The 15,622-nt window shown below is 44.2% G+C and overlaps 1 protein-coding gene across 3 annotated transcripts in view; it reads left to right on the forward strand.

Annotated features, from left to right (window-relative positions):
• Window positions 1-5,012, forward strand: part of DNER (delta/notch like EGF repeat containing) — a 269,472-nt gene extending 264,460 nt beyond the window's left edge. For all 3 annotated transcript variants that reach the window (XM_039486808.1, XM_039486809.1, XM_039486810.1), the window contains exon 13: window positions 3,940-5,012. In XM_039486808.1, coding sequence (XP_039342742.1) covers window positions 3,940-4,051 — 112 coding nt within the window. In that variant the 3' untranslated portion in view covers window positions 4,052-5,012. The remainder of the gene's footprint in view (window positions 1-3,939) is intronic.
• The last annotated feature ends 10,610 nt before the right edge of the window (window positions 5,013-15,622 follow it).

Below are 15,622 nucleotides of genomic sequence, written 5' to 3' on the forward strand. Positions count from 1 at the left end.
GACCCTGGGGCTGGCCACTGGCAGATGCAGTGACAAAGTCCTGTGCAGGAATCTACTCAATGGCCCTTTTGGACTCCTTGGGCATACCACCAGGCCCAAGGTACTCCTTCCAGGGCATCTTGCTAAGCCCCTTCTGAGCCACGAGTGCCAGAGGCCACAGTCAGCCGCCCTGTTCCCGGTGGTATGGAGGACACAGGGATGTCCTTCCCGTCCCCGGAATCCCTCCCAATGCCCATGTCTGGCCTGGGCACAGAGGCAGCTGGCCCTGATCCACAAGTCACAACTGAGCAAGAGGCCCTACACAATCTTCTTCCTCCCATGGCCTCTTCCTCTTTGTCGCCGGATGAGGCAGTAGCGGGAACAGTCACTTCAGGTCCACCTCCAATAGACCTCCATGCCCACCAGGACCTCTTATGTAGGATGGCACATAACATGAACCTCCCAGTGGAGGAAGTTATAGAGGTGGAGGACCCAGTGGTTGACATCTTGTCAACAGAGGCTCCATCCAGGGTAGCCTACTGATTATTCGAACAATTGAAAACACAGCCAGAACAATCTGGCAGACACCATTCCGCCGACGCACTAAAGGGATGGAGTGAAAGTACTATTTCCCCTCTAAGGGGTATGACTATTTGTTCAACCATCCACAGCTCTGTTCACTGGTAGTGGCCTCAGTGAACGAAAAGGAGCGTCATGGACAACAGACTCTTGCGCCCAAATCAAAGGAGGTCACATGCCTTGATCTATTCAGATGCAAAGTCTACTGTATGGGAGGACTCCAGCTCAGGATTGCAAACCAGCAGGTGCTTCAGAGCCATTACAACTATAATTCATGGAGCTCCATGCAGAAGTTCAAGGAGCTGGTTCCACCAGAGTCCCGCGAGGAGTTTGGGGCCCTAGTGGAAAAGGGCAAAACGGTGGCACGGACCTCATTGCAGGCTTCGTTAGACACCGCAGACTCCGCCACTCGCACCCTTTCTTCAGGGATTGCAATGTGGCATATTGCCTGGCTGCAAGCGTCCGTCCTTCCGCCAGAGCTTCAGCAGACATTACAGGACCTTCCATTCTAGGGCGATAGGCCTGTTTTCACAGAAGACAGATTCAAGGCTCCGAAGGCTTAAAGATTCAAGGGCCATAATGAAGTCATTGGGCATGCACACACCATCTACCCAACGAAAACCCTTTAAGCCCCAGCCTCAGTGACTGTTCCCCCCCCCTCGACTGAGGCAGGATTTTTATAGGAGGCGGGGCCATGGTGGCAGAAGGAGGTCCTCTAGCCCCCAGCCCAGGCAGAACCAGGGCCAATCCAAACCCTTGGCAGTCCCTAAGCAAAACTTTTGAAGGGTCACTTATAACTATGGATCGTTGGGTTTTCTCACAGTGGAAAGGGGATATTCTCTCCAATTTTCTTTGTCCCTTCCCTCCCTCCCCGTCCCTCTTCAGGGACCCTTCTCACGAGCAACTCCTTATACAGGAACTGCAGATGCTCTTAACCCTGGGAGAGATTGAGGAGGTTCCAAGGGAACTAAGGGGCAGGGGGTTTTACTCCCATTACTTCCTAATCCCCAAGGCAAAGGGTGGGCTATGACCTATCCTAGACTGCGCAGACTCAACAAATTCGTGGTAAAGTTGAAGTTCCGCATGGTCACCTTGGACACCATTATTCCCTCCCTGGATCCTGGAGACATGAAGGATGCCTACTTCCACATTGCAATTCTTCCAGCACAAAGACATTTTCTTTGCTTTGTGGTCAACCGAGAACACTATCAGTTCACGGTCCTTCCTTTCGGTCTGTCTACAGCCCCCCCGGGTATTTACAAAATGTATGGCTGTCGTGAGAGCCTTCCTCTGTCAACAGCGGATCCAAGTATTCCCGTATCTCGATGATTGCTTGCTTGCACCCAGTTTACCAACTGATTCAGATCACTCTGTTTGAGACCTGTCTTCTTCATTATTTACCACTCCCCCAATCTTTTTTGCCATCTGCAAACTTTGTTGGTGATGATTTTTTTTTCTTCCAAGTCATTGATAAAAATGTTAAATGGCATAGAACCAAAAGCTGATCCCTGCAGGACTCCACTAGAAGCACACCTGCTCCATGATGATTCCCCATTTATAGTTACATTTTGAGACCTCTAAGTAATACATTAACTAGCTATAGCGTTATAAGCAGAACCTGGTGTCTGAACTGGCTGATCAAAGGCATGTGGTCTATAAGCTAGAAGGCTCATCCAGGCCACAAACAATTAGTATAGGTGCTGTGGTCTTGTCTTTGCGTGTGCTAGTCAACCGTGGCCTGCCCTGATCTTCACAGGAGAATGGATCTTGTATTGTACAAGGTGTGCAACCAGGAGTATGCTCTCAGCACCCGTAGTGTGCTTCTATCAAAAAAGGGCAGGATGTCACCATAAATCCCCAGAGAGTTTATCTTCTTTCATACCTATTAAGAGATTTGCGTCTTTAACTCCCCCTGAAAATGAAAGAGAAAGGGATGGTTCAGAAATTCATCTTTAGCGTATTGATTAGTAACGTGCCATAAGAGTGCTTCATCCCACGGATCTTGGAATATCAACTAAAGCACAGATTCATCCTCAATGAAGTCAGTGGCCTAAATATGTTTAACTTTGTGTACAGTATGACAGAAAGCTGTCAGTCATAAAGTCAAAACAAGTGTTTCGCTCTAGGCTTGCTGAGAGTTGGAGTATTTTCCTTGCATGAGATTTGCATCATTCAAATTATAGGATTTCCACCCATCTTGGTTGGTGTAATTCACCAAAACCAGCCATGAAGTAAATTGTATACAATTCTTTAAACAATACAGGATTGATTTTTGTTTTAGCCTAAATAATTTCTTCAAAACGTCACAATTTCTAAGTCATGATTTCCAGCGTGAATAGCTTAGGTTAGTGGAGACAGACTGGAGGAAGAACTCTGTGAAGCTTGAAAGCTTGCCCCTTCCACCAACAGAAGTTGGTCCAATAAAAAATAATATCTCAACCACCTTGTATTTTTCAGTAGTAGAGCTAACACTTGGTATGCATGAAGGGAACTAAATGGGAATCTAAAATTAGAGGAATTCCTTGTATATTGAGAGGCCTTCTATTTCACGTTCAGAGTCTTATGTGTTGGAGCCCTGTAAGGAAAATAGACTTGAGGTCTTTTCTATCACTTTATCCCTATGATTCTATTTCTTTATTTAAAGCTCCTACAGTTACTTGCAACTATTTCTGAAGGCATTTTTTCTACGGTCACGTCGTATCTACAGCACATTTTTTGCCTAACATTTTAATAAGTGTTTGTGAGAGTGATGCCCTAAAAGGCATTAATGTTTATCGGCATTCCAGTTTTTTATAGAATCTTGGCAGTTTCAACCTGCCTCTCTAATGGATCTATCTAGTCAGCAAAACTGTACCAGTTGAATTATTTGACACTTTGTCTGCCAGCTCACAATTCAACCTGACTATACAGTTTGATCTACAGATGGCAAGTAGGAAGAAAAAAAAACCAATGAACAGTGTGTGATAACTGTGTCAAATGACATCAGGGAACCTCAATGCTGTTTGGAAGGGCTACTCTCTTAAAGTGAAATTCTTGGCCCATTGTAGTCGGTGGGTGCTTCTCCACTGATTTCACCAGAGCTAGGATTTCACCTTTAGTGTCTGACTTTGATTCTGTTGAATTCAGTGGTAAAACCTCCAATGACTTGGGGTGCAGAATCTGTTCCTTCCTCTTTTTAGGGGCTGGTTTCTGGAATCCATATAGTTCAAACATTCCTTCTGTGTATTTACTATTGATTGCAAGAAATATTGCAATATGGTTTAGAATTTACAGTTTTCCCCTAAAGATTTTTCTGACAGGGAGTCATGAATCAGTGGATTATTACAATTAACATGTATGTACTTCTGTTTATCACCAAAGCCTTTTGTTTTCTTCTTTTAGGTTTGGAAAGAAATCCCGACCTGCAATGTATGATGCAACCCCCATTGCTTATGAAGATTACAGCCCTGATGACAAACCTTTGGTCACGCTAATTAAAACAAAAGATTTGTAATCAACTGTATCTTTTTCGGATTATTTTTCAAAAGGATGGGCTACTAAATTAATTTAAATATTTTTAAGAAGAAGAAAGCGTGAGAAATTTAAAATGTTAGATGTTCCAGAATTTTCTGTAGAATATTTAAGAACTAATTTTCTGCAGCTTTTAGTCTGAAAAAAATATTTTAAAACTGAGTGTTTGAAATTCATGGATTACATTTTAATGTACCTTCAACTCTATAAATTGTTAGCTTATAATAGTGTGTGCTTTTTCATGGTAGACACTATTAATAAACCCAGATGAAATTCTGTGGTTGTTACAGAACGGAATACAGTAAGGTTAATCAATGAACAGTTCCTTTTTGACATCTCAGTGCCAGCTTTCTCAGTAGAGATAGGAAAAAGTGAAAATAATATGATGCATAATATATCCATTAATTTTAAAAAAGTCTAAAATGTTTGTGTTGTGAAAAAGAAATTAGTAAAATTTATTATTCCTAACCTGAATGAATTAGCTTTTGCCTTATTCTGTGCATGGATAGATAACCTATTTCTGCATTATTTTTCTGGAAGTTGCTAACACATACTTTTGAGTTGATGTTTTTGTCATTTTTGTAATAGTATTCAAGCTAGGCCTTGTAAAAATAATATATGATTAAAGTGCCTGTGGAGGCAAACTAAGGACCTGATCGTGAACTCATTGAAATCAGTGGCAAAACTGCCATCGACTTCAGTGGGTACAGGCTCTGGCCCTAGGATTGGATTGAATCTATATTTTTCTTTAAAAGTCAAGGTTTTTATATCGTGAGTAAACTAAGCCTATAGTTTGAGTTGTTTGTTTCTCAAAGGTTATTAATGTACAGTACTGTTTCATTCAATATTGTGTATTTCTCATAGTGCATCTTATTTATACACAGTATGGTTTTTCTGTGGCTGCATTTGATTGCTTATGTGCTTCTTCCAATTCTTGCATATTTCAGAGAATATTAAATAAATGTTATCAAGTCAAGGTTGCATCTGATCTGGTCATTTTCCTACATTTCAGGTTACACAGTCTCTAAATTTGGAAGGACCTGAGTCAGGTTCATTCTCTCTCTTTCTCTGCTCTCAATCAGGGACTTGAACTTAGATATCCCATATCCTGGGCCAGTGCATGCATACACATAATCAAATTTTGAAACTTCAAAAGTTACTGTGAAATGGACTTGTCACTTCTAGAAATTACAATTTAACCTTTCAAAAGCAGAATGAATACAATGCGTAATCAAGGCCCCAGTCCTCCAATTCATTCCACACGGGTACTCACAGAAACATGCAGTTATAGGACTCAGCATAATTTTCATTCTGCGTTTAAGAGAAGCCTATTATTGGCATGGCAAGGTGTCTACATCAGGATTGAGAGGAATTGGCATAACTGCCTGGAGAAACGTGCTGTGTACAATGCCGGTTCAATGTCTGCCTTCAGCCAGTGCTGTTAGTTTCTCACTTCTGTGAACAGTGAGCAAAAAAAATCACTGGCCTCCAAATTATGTTCAGATAAATCAAGAGAAAATTCTGCCCTCTGCTAACTGGGTGCTGCATGGGAGCATAGAATGTAGGTGAATCTCTATCCCAACTCCCCCTTGCAAGGAAGGAGGACTCTGGGGAATTGTCAGTGCTCTTGCACCAGCTAGTAGGTTCATCCAAGAGGGTATGGTCTGCTGACTAGTAGGCGTGTCCCACAAAGGGACAGCACCACTGGTTGTGTGTGGGCAACTGCAGCCCAGGGCATTCTTTCACCCACCTCAACTAACACAGAAATCCCCAGAGCTCAGCAACTGAGGTTGGTTCCAGAATTTGCCCTTAAAGACAAATAAAATATAATGAATCGAGAAGGCAGATGTAACTGACCCTTGTTAATATATTTACTAGTGGTTGGAGCACATCTGGTATGTTACTCTTAATTGTGAATTCCTTGCTATTACTGTTTCCAGTTGCAACCATTGGAAGAGATCCAAGCTATTTTCTGCATCTTACACTAATGTACAGGCAGAACGTGGTGAATCAAGCTGGAAATGTTATTAAAATGCAAGGGGTTTTGTGATTTAAATGTACAAATTACATTTCGTCCAAAAATTAAAAATGGCAAAGAGTAAATACAGCAGAAGCAAGTCACATTTTTAGAGCATGTGAGAGAAAGAAGGGAAGCAAAGGAAAACAAAATAGCATGTTATGAGTGTCAGTTCTCTCTGCTAAAATGAAACACCATAACTTGTTTTCTAAATGACCTAAGTAGGTAGTCATTGTTAAGAGCAACTGGACTGTAAATCTACATGTTAATAAAACCAAAACTATTTGAGTTATATAAATGCCAAACATCTTAAAAATCCAAACTCCTCTGTAACAAAATAGATTTTACTGAATTATGGCCAAGCCAGTAACTTCCAGAAAGAGACCTAATGACCCTAATCTAAAACCAGCTTCTGAGTTTGGAAGTGAAATTGTGCATGCACAATCATATATTGCAAATAACAGTTTGCACATAAGAACTGGGCAGATGTTTGGCTACCTTTTTGCATATGTACAGAGTCTGCAATTCCTTGTTCGTCTCCTCCCTGCATGGTTTGGAGGTCCTCCTCGATGGGGAGTTCTAAGTGGAGCTTGGAAGACACTGGCGGGAGCAATGCTCTCCAAAGGCTAGTGGAGAGGCAGCTTTTATGTTCCATTCCCATAAAATTAGACCCTTTTAGAGGGTATTTGATTTTTAGATGATTTACTAAACAAATATAAAGGAAATAATAGTTCTTAGCCAATATTTTATTATTGCGGGGATTAAGTTACTATCTGAGAATCTATATGTGAGTATGGAAACAAGCAACTTTCTATTATTTAAGTAGCATGCTCCCTCAATCATCTGTATTTTACAAGGGAGATGTTGCAATGAGCAATAGCCTCTATGCATGCAAATCACTCCTTGGTAATGATTCTAAACCATTCCATATCTCTCTCGAGTGACTGATCTGAAAGATAAATAATTTGCAAGGCGCTATCTTTCTGTGAACATGGAGCCTCTAGCTTCTGTAAATCATCCTGTGCTGCTCATGGAATGCTTTGGAAATTGCTTCTTTCCATTTATTTTATTAAACTCCAACAGCATATTATAGTTGTGCTGTACACATCTCTGCATCTCAGAAACGTGAGGGGCTGCACAGCCTTCCAAACTGACCAGAGACCTGGAGAGCAGAAACCCTTCCAGAGTTTCATCCAAGCTCTGGTGCTGATTTGGGCCAGTGACTTAACCACTCTGTATGCCTGATCATGCTCTTCTGAGGAAAAACATGAGGCTGGGGAAGTGCACTGGTAATATCCGCAAAGCAAGAGCGGGTTAATGCTACTCTGGAGAAGTGTTAACTTTTACACAAGTTTCCTATTGCAAATCCACCATGTACAGAGGGAAACATACTGTGTGTGCTGCTCCAGGCCTTCTCAACATGCAGATCCTTGAGTGTGTGCTGAACCTGCTCCCCTCACTTTGACACACACTCTGAATTCTGGCCACATTTGTTTTCCACTCTGCATAAATAAAGGGAAATATACCTGGGCTTGTTTTTCCCTCAACTGTATAATTTTACCCACTTCATTGGGTGCTGTGACATTTGTATTCAGTACATGGCTTAATACATACACACTGACAAAGGCTCAAGTCCAGTTTTAGACTATGTTTACACTACAGCCTTTATTGGCATAACTTGTGTCACTTGGTTGTGAACCCCCCAAGGGACATAAGTGCTTGTGTGCATGGTGCCATGTCAGTGGGAGAACTTCTCTCACCAACATAGCTTCTGCTGCTTGTGAAGGTGGTTTTATTATGCTAAACATCTATATGGAGATATGCCTATCTCACAGAGCTGGAAGGGACCCTGAAAGGTCATTGAGTCCAGTCCCCTGCCTTCACTAGCAGGACCAAGTACTGTCCCTGATGGTGTGTGGGTTTTTTTTGTTTTTTCTTTCTTTCCCCTCCCCTCAATGGCCCCCTCGAGGATTGAACTCACAACCCTAGGCTTAGCAGGCTAAGGCTCAAACCACTGAGCTATCCCATCAGTATAGGGCAGCTTCACCAGACACTCTGCAGTGCCACAGCTGCATCGGTACAGCTACACCACTGCAGTGATGTACGTATAGACATGACCTTAGTCTTTATACTGCGTATGAACAACCACAATACACAGGGAGGAATGCAATATGTAGCCCCATCCCTGTGGGTGGAATAATTGCAGCAGATGTTAACCAGAAATACACTCTACTTATATTTTATTAGTGGTTAACTGGATGTGCCCTAAGTTCCACACCTTAAAGCCCCACCCAGCAGATTTGTTTCCCCCAACCCGCAACTATCATCGAGAAACTACAGACAGGCTTAACTATGAAACTGATTGATTTATTTAACAAAGACTTAAACGGTAACTAATAGGACCCCCCAAATAAAAACAGTAAACAAAAGGTATTCAGGTACAGGTTGGCTTAATAAAGTGACATGAAGTCAAGGTCCTGAACCCACAGAACAAAGAAATTTGCCACAGGTAAGGTACAGACACACTACACCAGGTTCAGAGGAATGGACCCACGACAATGGACTTCATGGACCAGGTACAACAAGATCCTCGGACACAGGTAAGACAGGAAAAGGAGTTTGAATCTTCTTCTGTGATCTTCAGTAGATCCCTCAAAGTCTTGGCTAGGACATGCACTGTGCTGCCACCAGGAATGATAGCCTCTCCTCTCAGGTGCTGCAGTCTTTTATGTTCTCTTGGTACTAGGCTGAACACACGCCAAGTGACCCTTGCTCTTTTCCCACCTCAGATGGACAAAGGCACCAATAGTCTCAAAAAGAAGGGCACCAACATGATGGACAACCAACAACTATTCACAAACAAAATGGTGAAGTGCCTAAACAAAATGGAACTTGTAGATTTTCTCCTATGCAGAATGCAAGTGCAAAAATAGGAGGTGCAGGCAAAACAGATGAGCACACTGGCCATATACTATCTGTGATCCTTAAACACAGTTTTAAAGGACCTGCATTAAAATAAACAGCGGTGGCCCCTGTTCATGCACCAGTTTTGCCTAAGGTAAATAAATGAGATTATCTCCATAGCTGCAGTCTGCCCTGGCACAGGTCTGTATTTACTACAGGAGCTACTTCGGCTGTTTAAATGCTGAGGTTATCTAACTGTATGTACTGAATTATGGTATGAGACACAAGGAGCCTTTGCCCTTACCTTGCATGGGCCATGTGAGGGCCAGCCGCAATTGCAACCCTTGCACAATACCAGGACTGCTCCCTCTATGCAGCCCAAGGGGTGGGGAGTAAACAGCCCTTGAAGGGCCAAGCGCACCCCCAACCCCAAAATGAGGAAGAATGCTGCCTCCCTGAGCGTCCCCAAGGGGAGGTGTAGCTTGCCATTGTCCCTTACTCTGGGCTGCATGCGGTTTGTACAGACTAGCCATTACCTGTCCAAGGCAGTTGACAGGCTAAGAGCTACCTCTCTCCCTTGCTTTTATATTAAATGAGGGGTGTTTTCGAAACATGTTGCAATATTAAAAAGAGTAGAGCATGTACATGTAACTGAGCATGTGCAGTAACAGCCTGTGAGCAGCAGGATATAGCACAGCTGGAAGTAAGAAGAAGAACACAAATAATGCCTGTTTACATTTCTCTCTACCTTGCTATCAAATAGCAATTTGCCTCAGCCCAGCCACTGTTCTGGGGGACATTAACTAAGAGGAAGGGTGGTGAGTGCTGTGGAATTGCTTCAGAACTTACTGGGACTCTAGAGAAGTATCTGGGTGAGATAAAAGCCTCTGTAAATGCTGTTCATTTCTCGTAACGGTTCCTTATTATTAGACTAACCAACAGGCTCTGAGTGGCCTCAGGATTAAGGATTTTTACTCCAGGGTGATTTGCGAGTGATTGGAATCAGGCCGTGACCGCTCCCTGCCAAGATTAGCCCTGAAGAAGAGCTCTGTGTAACTTGGAAGTTTGTCTCTTTCACCAATAAAAGATACTACCTCACCCACCTTGTTTCTCCAAGATTAGTCAAATCTAATCAGACTCCATGTCTGAGTTAACACGTGGAAATGCTACAAGTCTGATTCTTCTGCCATTGACACTGGTGTAAATTGTAGGTAACTCCAGTGATACCCATGGAGATACTACGTGGATTTTCCACTGGCTGTTGTGAGTAGGCACCTAACTCCCATTGAAATCAGTGGGAGTTAGGTACTTTTGAAAATCCCCCTAGGCACCTCTCTGCATCTTTAGGTGCCTAAATGCCTTTAAAAATCTGGTCCTAAGATACACCAGGAAGGAGTCAGCCAAAAGCTGTTCAGTTCAGTAAGATCACTCACAGAGATTACAGCTGCAAGGTTTTACTGCTGTCTCATCTTCGTTTATGGAAAAACCTTGGCCTTTCCTCAGCAGGTCTTTGCTGAGAAATGCCTGCGCAGACATCATAGCTCAGGCGACGTAACTTTTTTTCTTTCAATAACATTGGGAGCTTGATGGAGACTAAATCCAGCACATCTGAACGTTGCTCCATATGGGCATGTTTCAGTGAAATGAAATAGCCACTCCTTGCTTGTGTTATTGTATCAGCCTTAAGTGTGAGGGGAGCTATTTTGCCACCTTTTTAGACTGTCCCCTGTGTCATTCAGAGTGCCTTTGAGATTCTGGTCTGTCTTAGACATAGTCCTGTTCGTCCTGAGATTTCTTTGTATCATGGAACCAGGGCTGGCTCCAGCTTTTTTGCCACCCCAAGAGATGGCGAAGAAAAAAGAAAAACCCAATTGAGTGGCCACTGAAGTGCCGCAGAAGAGGAAACAAAGGATTGAAGGACCCACCAGCGAAGTGCCGCCCCAGGCACCTGCTTCCTTCGCTGGTACCTGGAGCCGGCCCTGCATGGAACAGCTTTATTGTTTAGTTCACTGGTTGCAGAAATGCCTCCTCCCCGCCCCCCCAAAAGATGAGCAGACCAAGGCTAGCTTCCTTTTAGGATTCTCCAGCACACCAACAGGCCTTCTTCAAGTGTTTGTTATAGTGACACTTGTTGCCACATTAAATATTTTGCTAGTTCTGCCACGTTGCAAAACTCCACAAACTGCTCGGTACTGGTTGCCCAACTGACCCTGGGTGCAATTCTCCTCTCCAAGTTGTGCACCACCCTCCTATTGTTGACTTTGGTGAGAGCTTTGCACAGTATTGGGCCCAGTATTATCAGCATCTCTTGATGCACAGTTTCTTTCCCAGAGTGCTCAGGGCTCAAATGAAAATCATAAGAAGGGGGTGGGTTCAGTCTCTGTGGTCCCTCCTTGTGTAGAATATCAGAGTTGGAAGGGACCAAGGTCATCTAGTCCAACCCCCTGCTCAAAGCAAGACCAATCCCCAGACAGATTTTTGCCCTACATCCCTAAATGACCCCCTCAAGGATTGAGCTCATAACCCTGGGTTTAGCAGACCAGTGCTCAAACCACTGAGCTATCCCTCCCCTCCAAGAGGAAGTGTGTTCACCTGGCTCAAAGACCACTAAAAGATCTCTTCCAGGACCCCACCCCTCTTTTCTGGCACAGTGCTGTGGGTTTCTGCTGGATCTTCTAGGCATCTCAAATGTAAGGTTTGCCCAGTGTGATTTTACCTAATTTGCACAATGGGGCCAATTAAATCCCTATCATGCTCTCCAAACAGTAAATAAGCAGCCAGAGAGGAAAAAGCAACATACTTGATAAATAGCAACATGGAAAAATGGACCTGATTCTCCTCCTTAGCAAGTTCCAACCTCCATTCCCTGAGCCCTTGAGCTAAATGCCTATGGCGCACAGCTTAGTGCAGGCGTAGGGCATGGGGGACATTAAGCTGCCTCTGAGTCACCTCTATGTCCAATCCCAGGGCCTTATCATGGGGCTGGCTGAGGACCAGCCGTCAGCTGTGTTAGTCTATATCAGCAAAAACAACGAGGAGTCCTTGTGGCAACTTAGAGACTAACAAATTTATTTGGGCATAAGCTTTCATGGGCTAAAACCCACTTCATCAGATGCATGGAATGCAAAATACTGTAAGCAGGTATAACTATACAGCACATGAAAAGATGGGAGTTGCCTTACCAAGTGGGGGTTCAGTGCTAACAAGGCCAATTCAATGAGGGTGGATGTGGCCCATTCCCAACAGTTGAAAAGAAGGGGTGAGTATCAGAGGGAAAATTACTTTTTGTAGTGACCCAGCCACGCCCAGTCTTTATTCAGGCCTAATTTGATGACTGTGATTGCTTATGCTAGCTTGTAAGGACACCCTAGGGCTCATTATGCTTATGAGGCTTACTAGAGAGCAGTGTGCTCCAGCTGGGGGCCCCGAATTGTCCCCTCTAATTCCTGATACACTTCCCTTGCTGGTGGGCATGGGGAAGACTCAGAAGGAGTTGATAGAGTCAGCTGAACATTCTCCTACTCCTTGGCTGCCCTTCATGGCAGCTCTAAGGCCTTTATGCACCTTAGAGGGACTTTCATGTGAGTCATGAGCTGACCTCTTAGTCTTACATCCCTTCTCCTTTTACTGTTGTTCATTTTCTTAGGGTTTGGAATAGCTACAATCAGGCACACTGGAGCAGGTAACTTCCTCTGATGTGGAGCAGATCAACCAACGCAAATAAACACTGTCCCATAAACTAGCTCTGTGTGGGCTCATTCTCCTATATCATGGCTGCAGTGCAGAATGGTGGACAGAAATTAGCTCGCTACACAAGTCCACTTTCCAGGCTGCTGGGTACTTGTGAGGATTCCAGTTTTAAACTCCTTTTAATGATTTTATAATAAGACAATTATTGTAAATAATCTTCTTCCTTAGGGAAAAATAAACCACCAAACAGGCTCTGGTTGGGAAGATCTTTTGGGAAAGAATATAAATAAATAAACTTGTTGAGCAAACATCTTAATCTGAAGAGCTGAGAAGAGCAGGCAGCAAAGTTAATCATTTAGGAAAACAAGCTGGTTGGCTGTGCTTTGCTGCAATAGCAGGCCAGGAATATTCTAACAAAAACAATCTGCTGGGGCTTGCTGACCTCGGACTTTCTGCTACAGGTTCCCACATGGTCAGGGTGCTCCTTTTGATCAGTCTGAAGTTGAATGAGACTATCCAGGAAGATGCCCATCCCCCAGTTTATTCTGTGTATCTGTACCCAGTGCTGGCCTTTGTTCTCATCTTATTTATTTCTTTGCAGAAGCACACACAGTGCCCTTGCAGTTACAACAGCAGTTCAGGCTGTGGAGTCTCTTCCACCTTCCTGGAGCAATGCATCCTGGGAGAGTCAACCAAAACTACAGCAGCCCACAGTGCAAGATTCTACAGAAAGCCAGGCTTTGGAATTCTCTCTGGTCTACCCTGTTAGCAAAGCTGATGGCCTCATTCTGAGCTCAGAGTGATGAGCATCACAATTAATTCTAGCCATCAGTATAAATCCAAGTGAGTAGGGGCTGGTGTTCATCTCAGTTACACTTATTTAATTGACTTCAGTGGAGTTAGTCTGAATTTATGCCAGCAGAACACACATCAGTATCTGAGCCTTTGAGCCAAACTCAGGACTGATGTGACTTGTGGTGTAAATTACCTCTGTTTTCTAACCAGTGTAGACCCAATGTGTACATGGAAAGTAGTATAGTGTAACTAGGTGGATTGGCATTGTAAGCACGCAGACTCACCCCGGTGGTGCCTCCTGCTGGTCTCTATCGGGAATTAGCTCATCCAGCTTCCAGAGCACCCTCTGCAGGCCAGTAATCTGCCTAACCACTGGCCCCCATGACCCTCCCAGGACCCCAGTGCCCCTTTCTCTGGGGTGCTGCCCCTCTGGCAGAAACCTCTGTCTTGGGGTCTCCCCACCCAGAGGAACTCCCACCCCCTATCCCCACCTTGCCTCAGTGTAAGGCTACTGCCAGTCACCAGCTAGCCCCCATTCTCTGGGGCAGACTGCAGTGTATGCCACTCATCAGTGATAAGGGGGGGGTGGGTTTGGACCTGCTGCCTTTCTCTACCACCCAGTACCTTTTTAGACCTTAAACCAGGCTTTGCAACCTGGAGAGTTGCCAGCTAGGAGCTCCCCTGGCTTTCCCCAGCTCTGCTTCACTCCTAGTACCCTTTCTGCTAAGCAGCCAGGCCTTGCTCCCTCCCAGACCAGAGAGAGCCTCTGAACTCCTGTCTGCCCTGACCTTTATAGGGTCAGCTGGGTCTGTTTGGGGTGTGGCCACAGCTGAGGCTGTTTCCCCCAATCAGCCTAGCTTTTCTCCTCCCACAGCCCTCCTCCAGGGCTGTTTTAAACCCCTCAGGGCAGGAGCGGATAACCACCCTGCTACAGGCATGTAGCTCACTTGGGTTTCTGAGGTCCTGTAGATCCTCCCCTTAGGCTGGGGGGGTGGTCCTTTAGCAGTGGATGGGCTTCTGCCCACCTGCTTTCTGGTACAGGCATGTAGGTACAGGCATGTAGCAAGTACAATTTAGATTGATCGGAGGCACAGGAAATGACAAGTGTTCCTGCTCCAAATGCTAGTTAATGGTAAATCCTATAGGACGCTATTCTTTCTTCCCTCTCCAGTTGTATTCAAGTGGCTGGGGTACTATGAGGTCAAGGAAAGACTGTTTCTCCCTCTGCACCCCTCCAAGACACTACCATCTTATGGAAAAGATGCAGCTATACCCAGGATGAGGACCTCTGGAGGTTCAGACAAGGACTTGTCAGTACTCACTCCTGGCTGTGAAACTCTACCACAGGAGATCAGGATGAAACTGTGCCTGGCCTTGTGACAGGTCTGTTTCTATAATTTTAGTCTCTTCTCACACTTGCTCTCATAAACATTTCCCTAGAGAAAGACACTCGATGGAATGCAACCCCACAAAGGGAACAGAAAATACCTTCCCAGCAGAAAATTGCTGAGACTTGGATCACGGTCTCCACTGCTTAAGTATCATGGTGACCAATGCCCTAAAATACATTGGTGGAACATGATGCTTTCAGTGTAAATTGACCTCATGTCATTTTGCTGCCCTCAAGATACGGCTTCACATTTTTGCCTCTGTTTCACTGAGTCTTTATTTCATCACAACCATCTTTTAGATCTGGGGAGTTTAGAGAGCAAATCATTCTATTCAGGAACATTTTGAATGCTTTTCTTGAAGAAAAAGGTCCAAACCTTATAACAGGGACAGAATATGTTCATGCTGAACTATTATGACAAAATGTTTCTGGTGAAATGTTTGGGCAGTGACTGGAATGAAACAAGATGAGATGGAGCTGGCATGTGAATGTATCCATATGGGGGGAAAAGGAGACGCAGCATTTCTCAGAACACAACAGCCTTTAAGTGAAAAGGCTTTGTGAAATCCCACCATTTGCACTGAACATTAATCTGCTCCTTGCATTCTAAATATTTTTTGCTGCAACAATGAAGTACACAGGGCAGGCTTCAGACTCTTCTGAAGAAGCTTTGCCTAAAGCAGTGGTTTTCAACCTTTTCTCAGTTGTGGACCCCAAAAAATTCCAATGGAAATCTTACACACAGTCTGCGGACCCCA

The sequence above is a fragment of the Mauremys reevesii genome, linkage group 9 (genome assembly GCF_016161935.1).
Source record: "Mauremys reevesii isolate NIE-2019 linkage group 9, ASM1616193v1, whole genome shotgun sequence".
Taxonomy (NCBI): domain Eukaryota; kingdom Metazoa; phylum Chordata; order Testudines; family Geoemydidae; genus Mauremys; species Mauremys reevesii.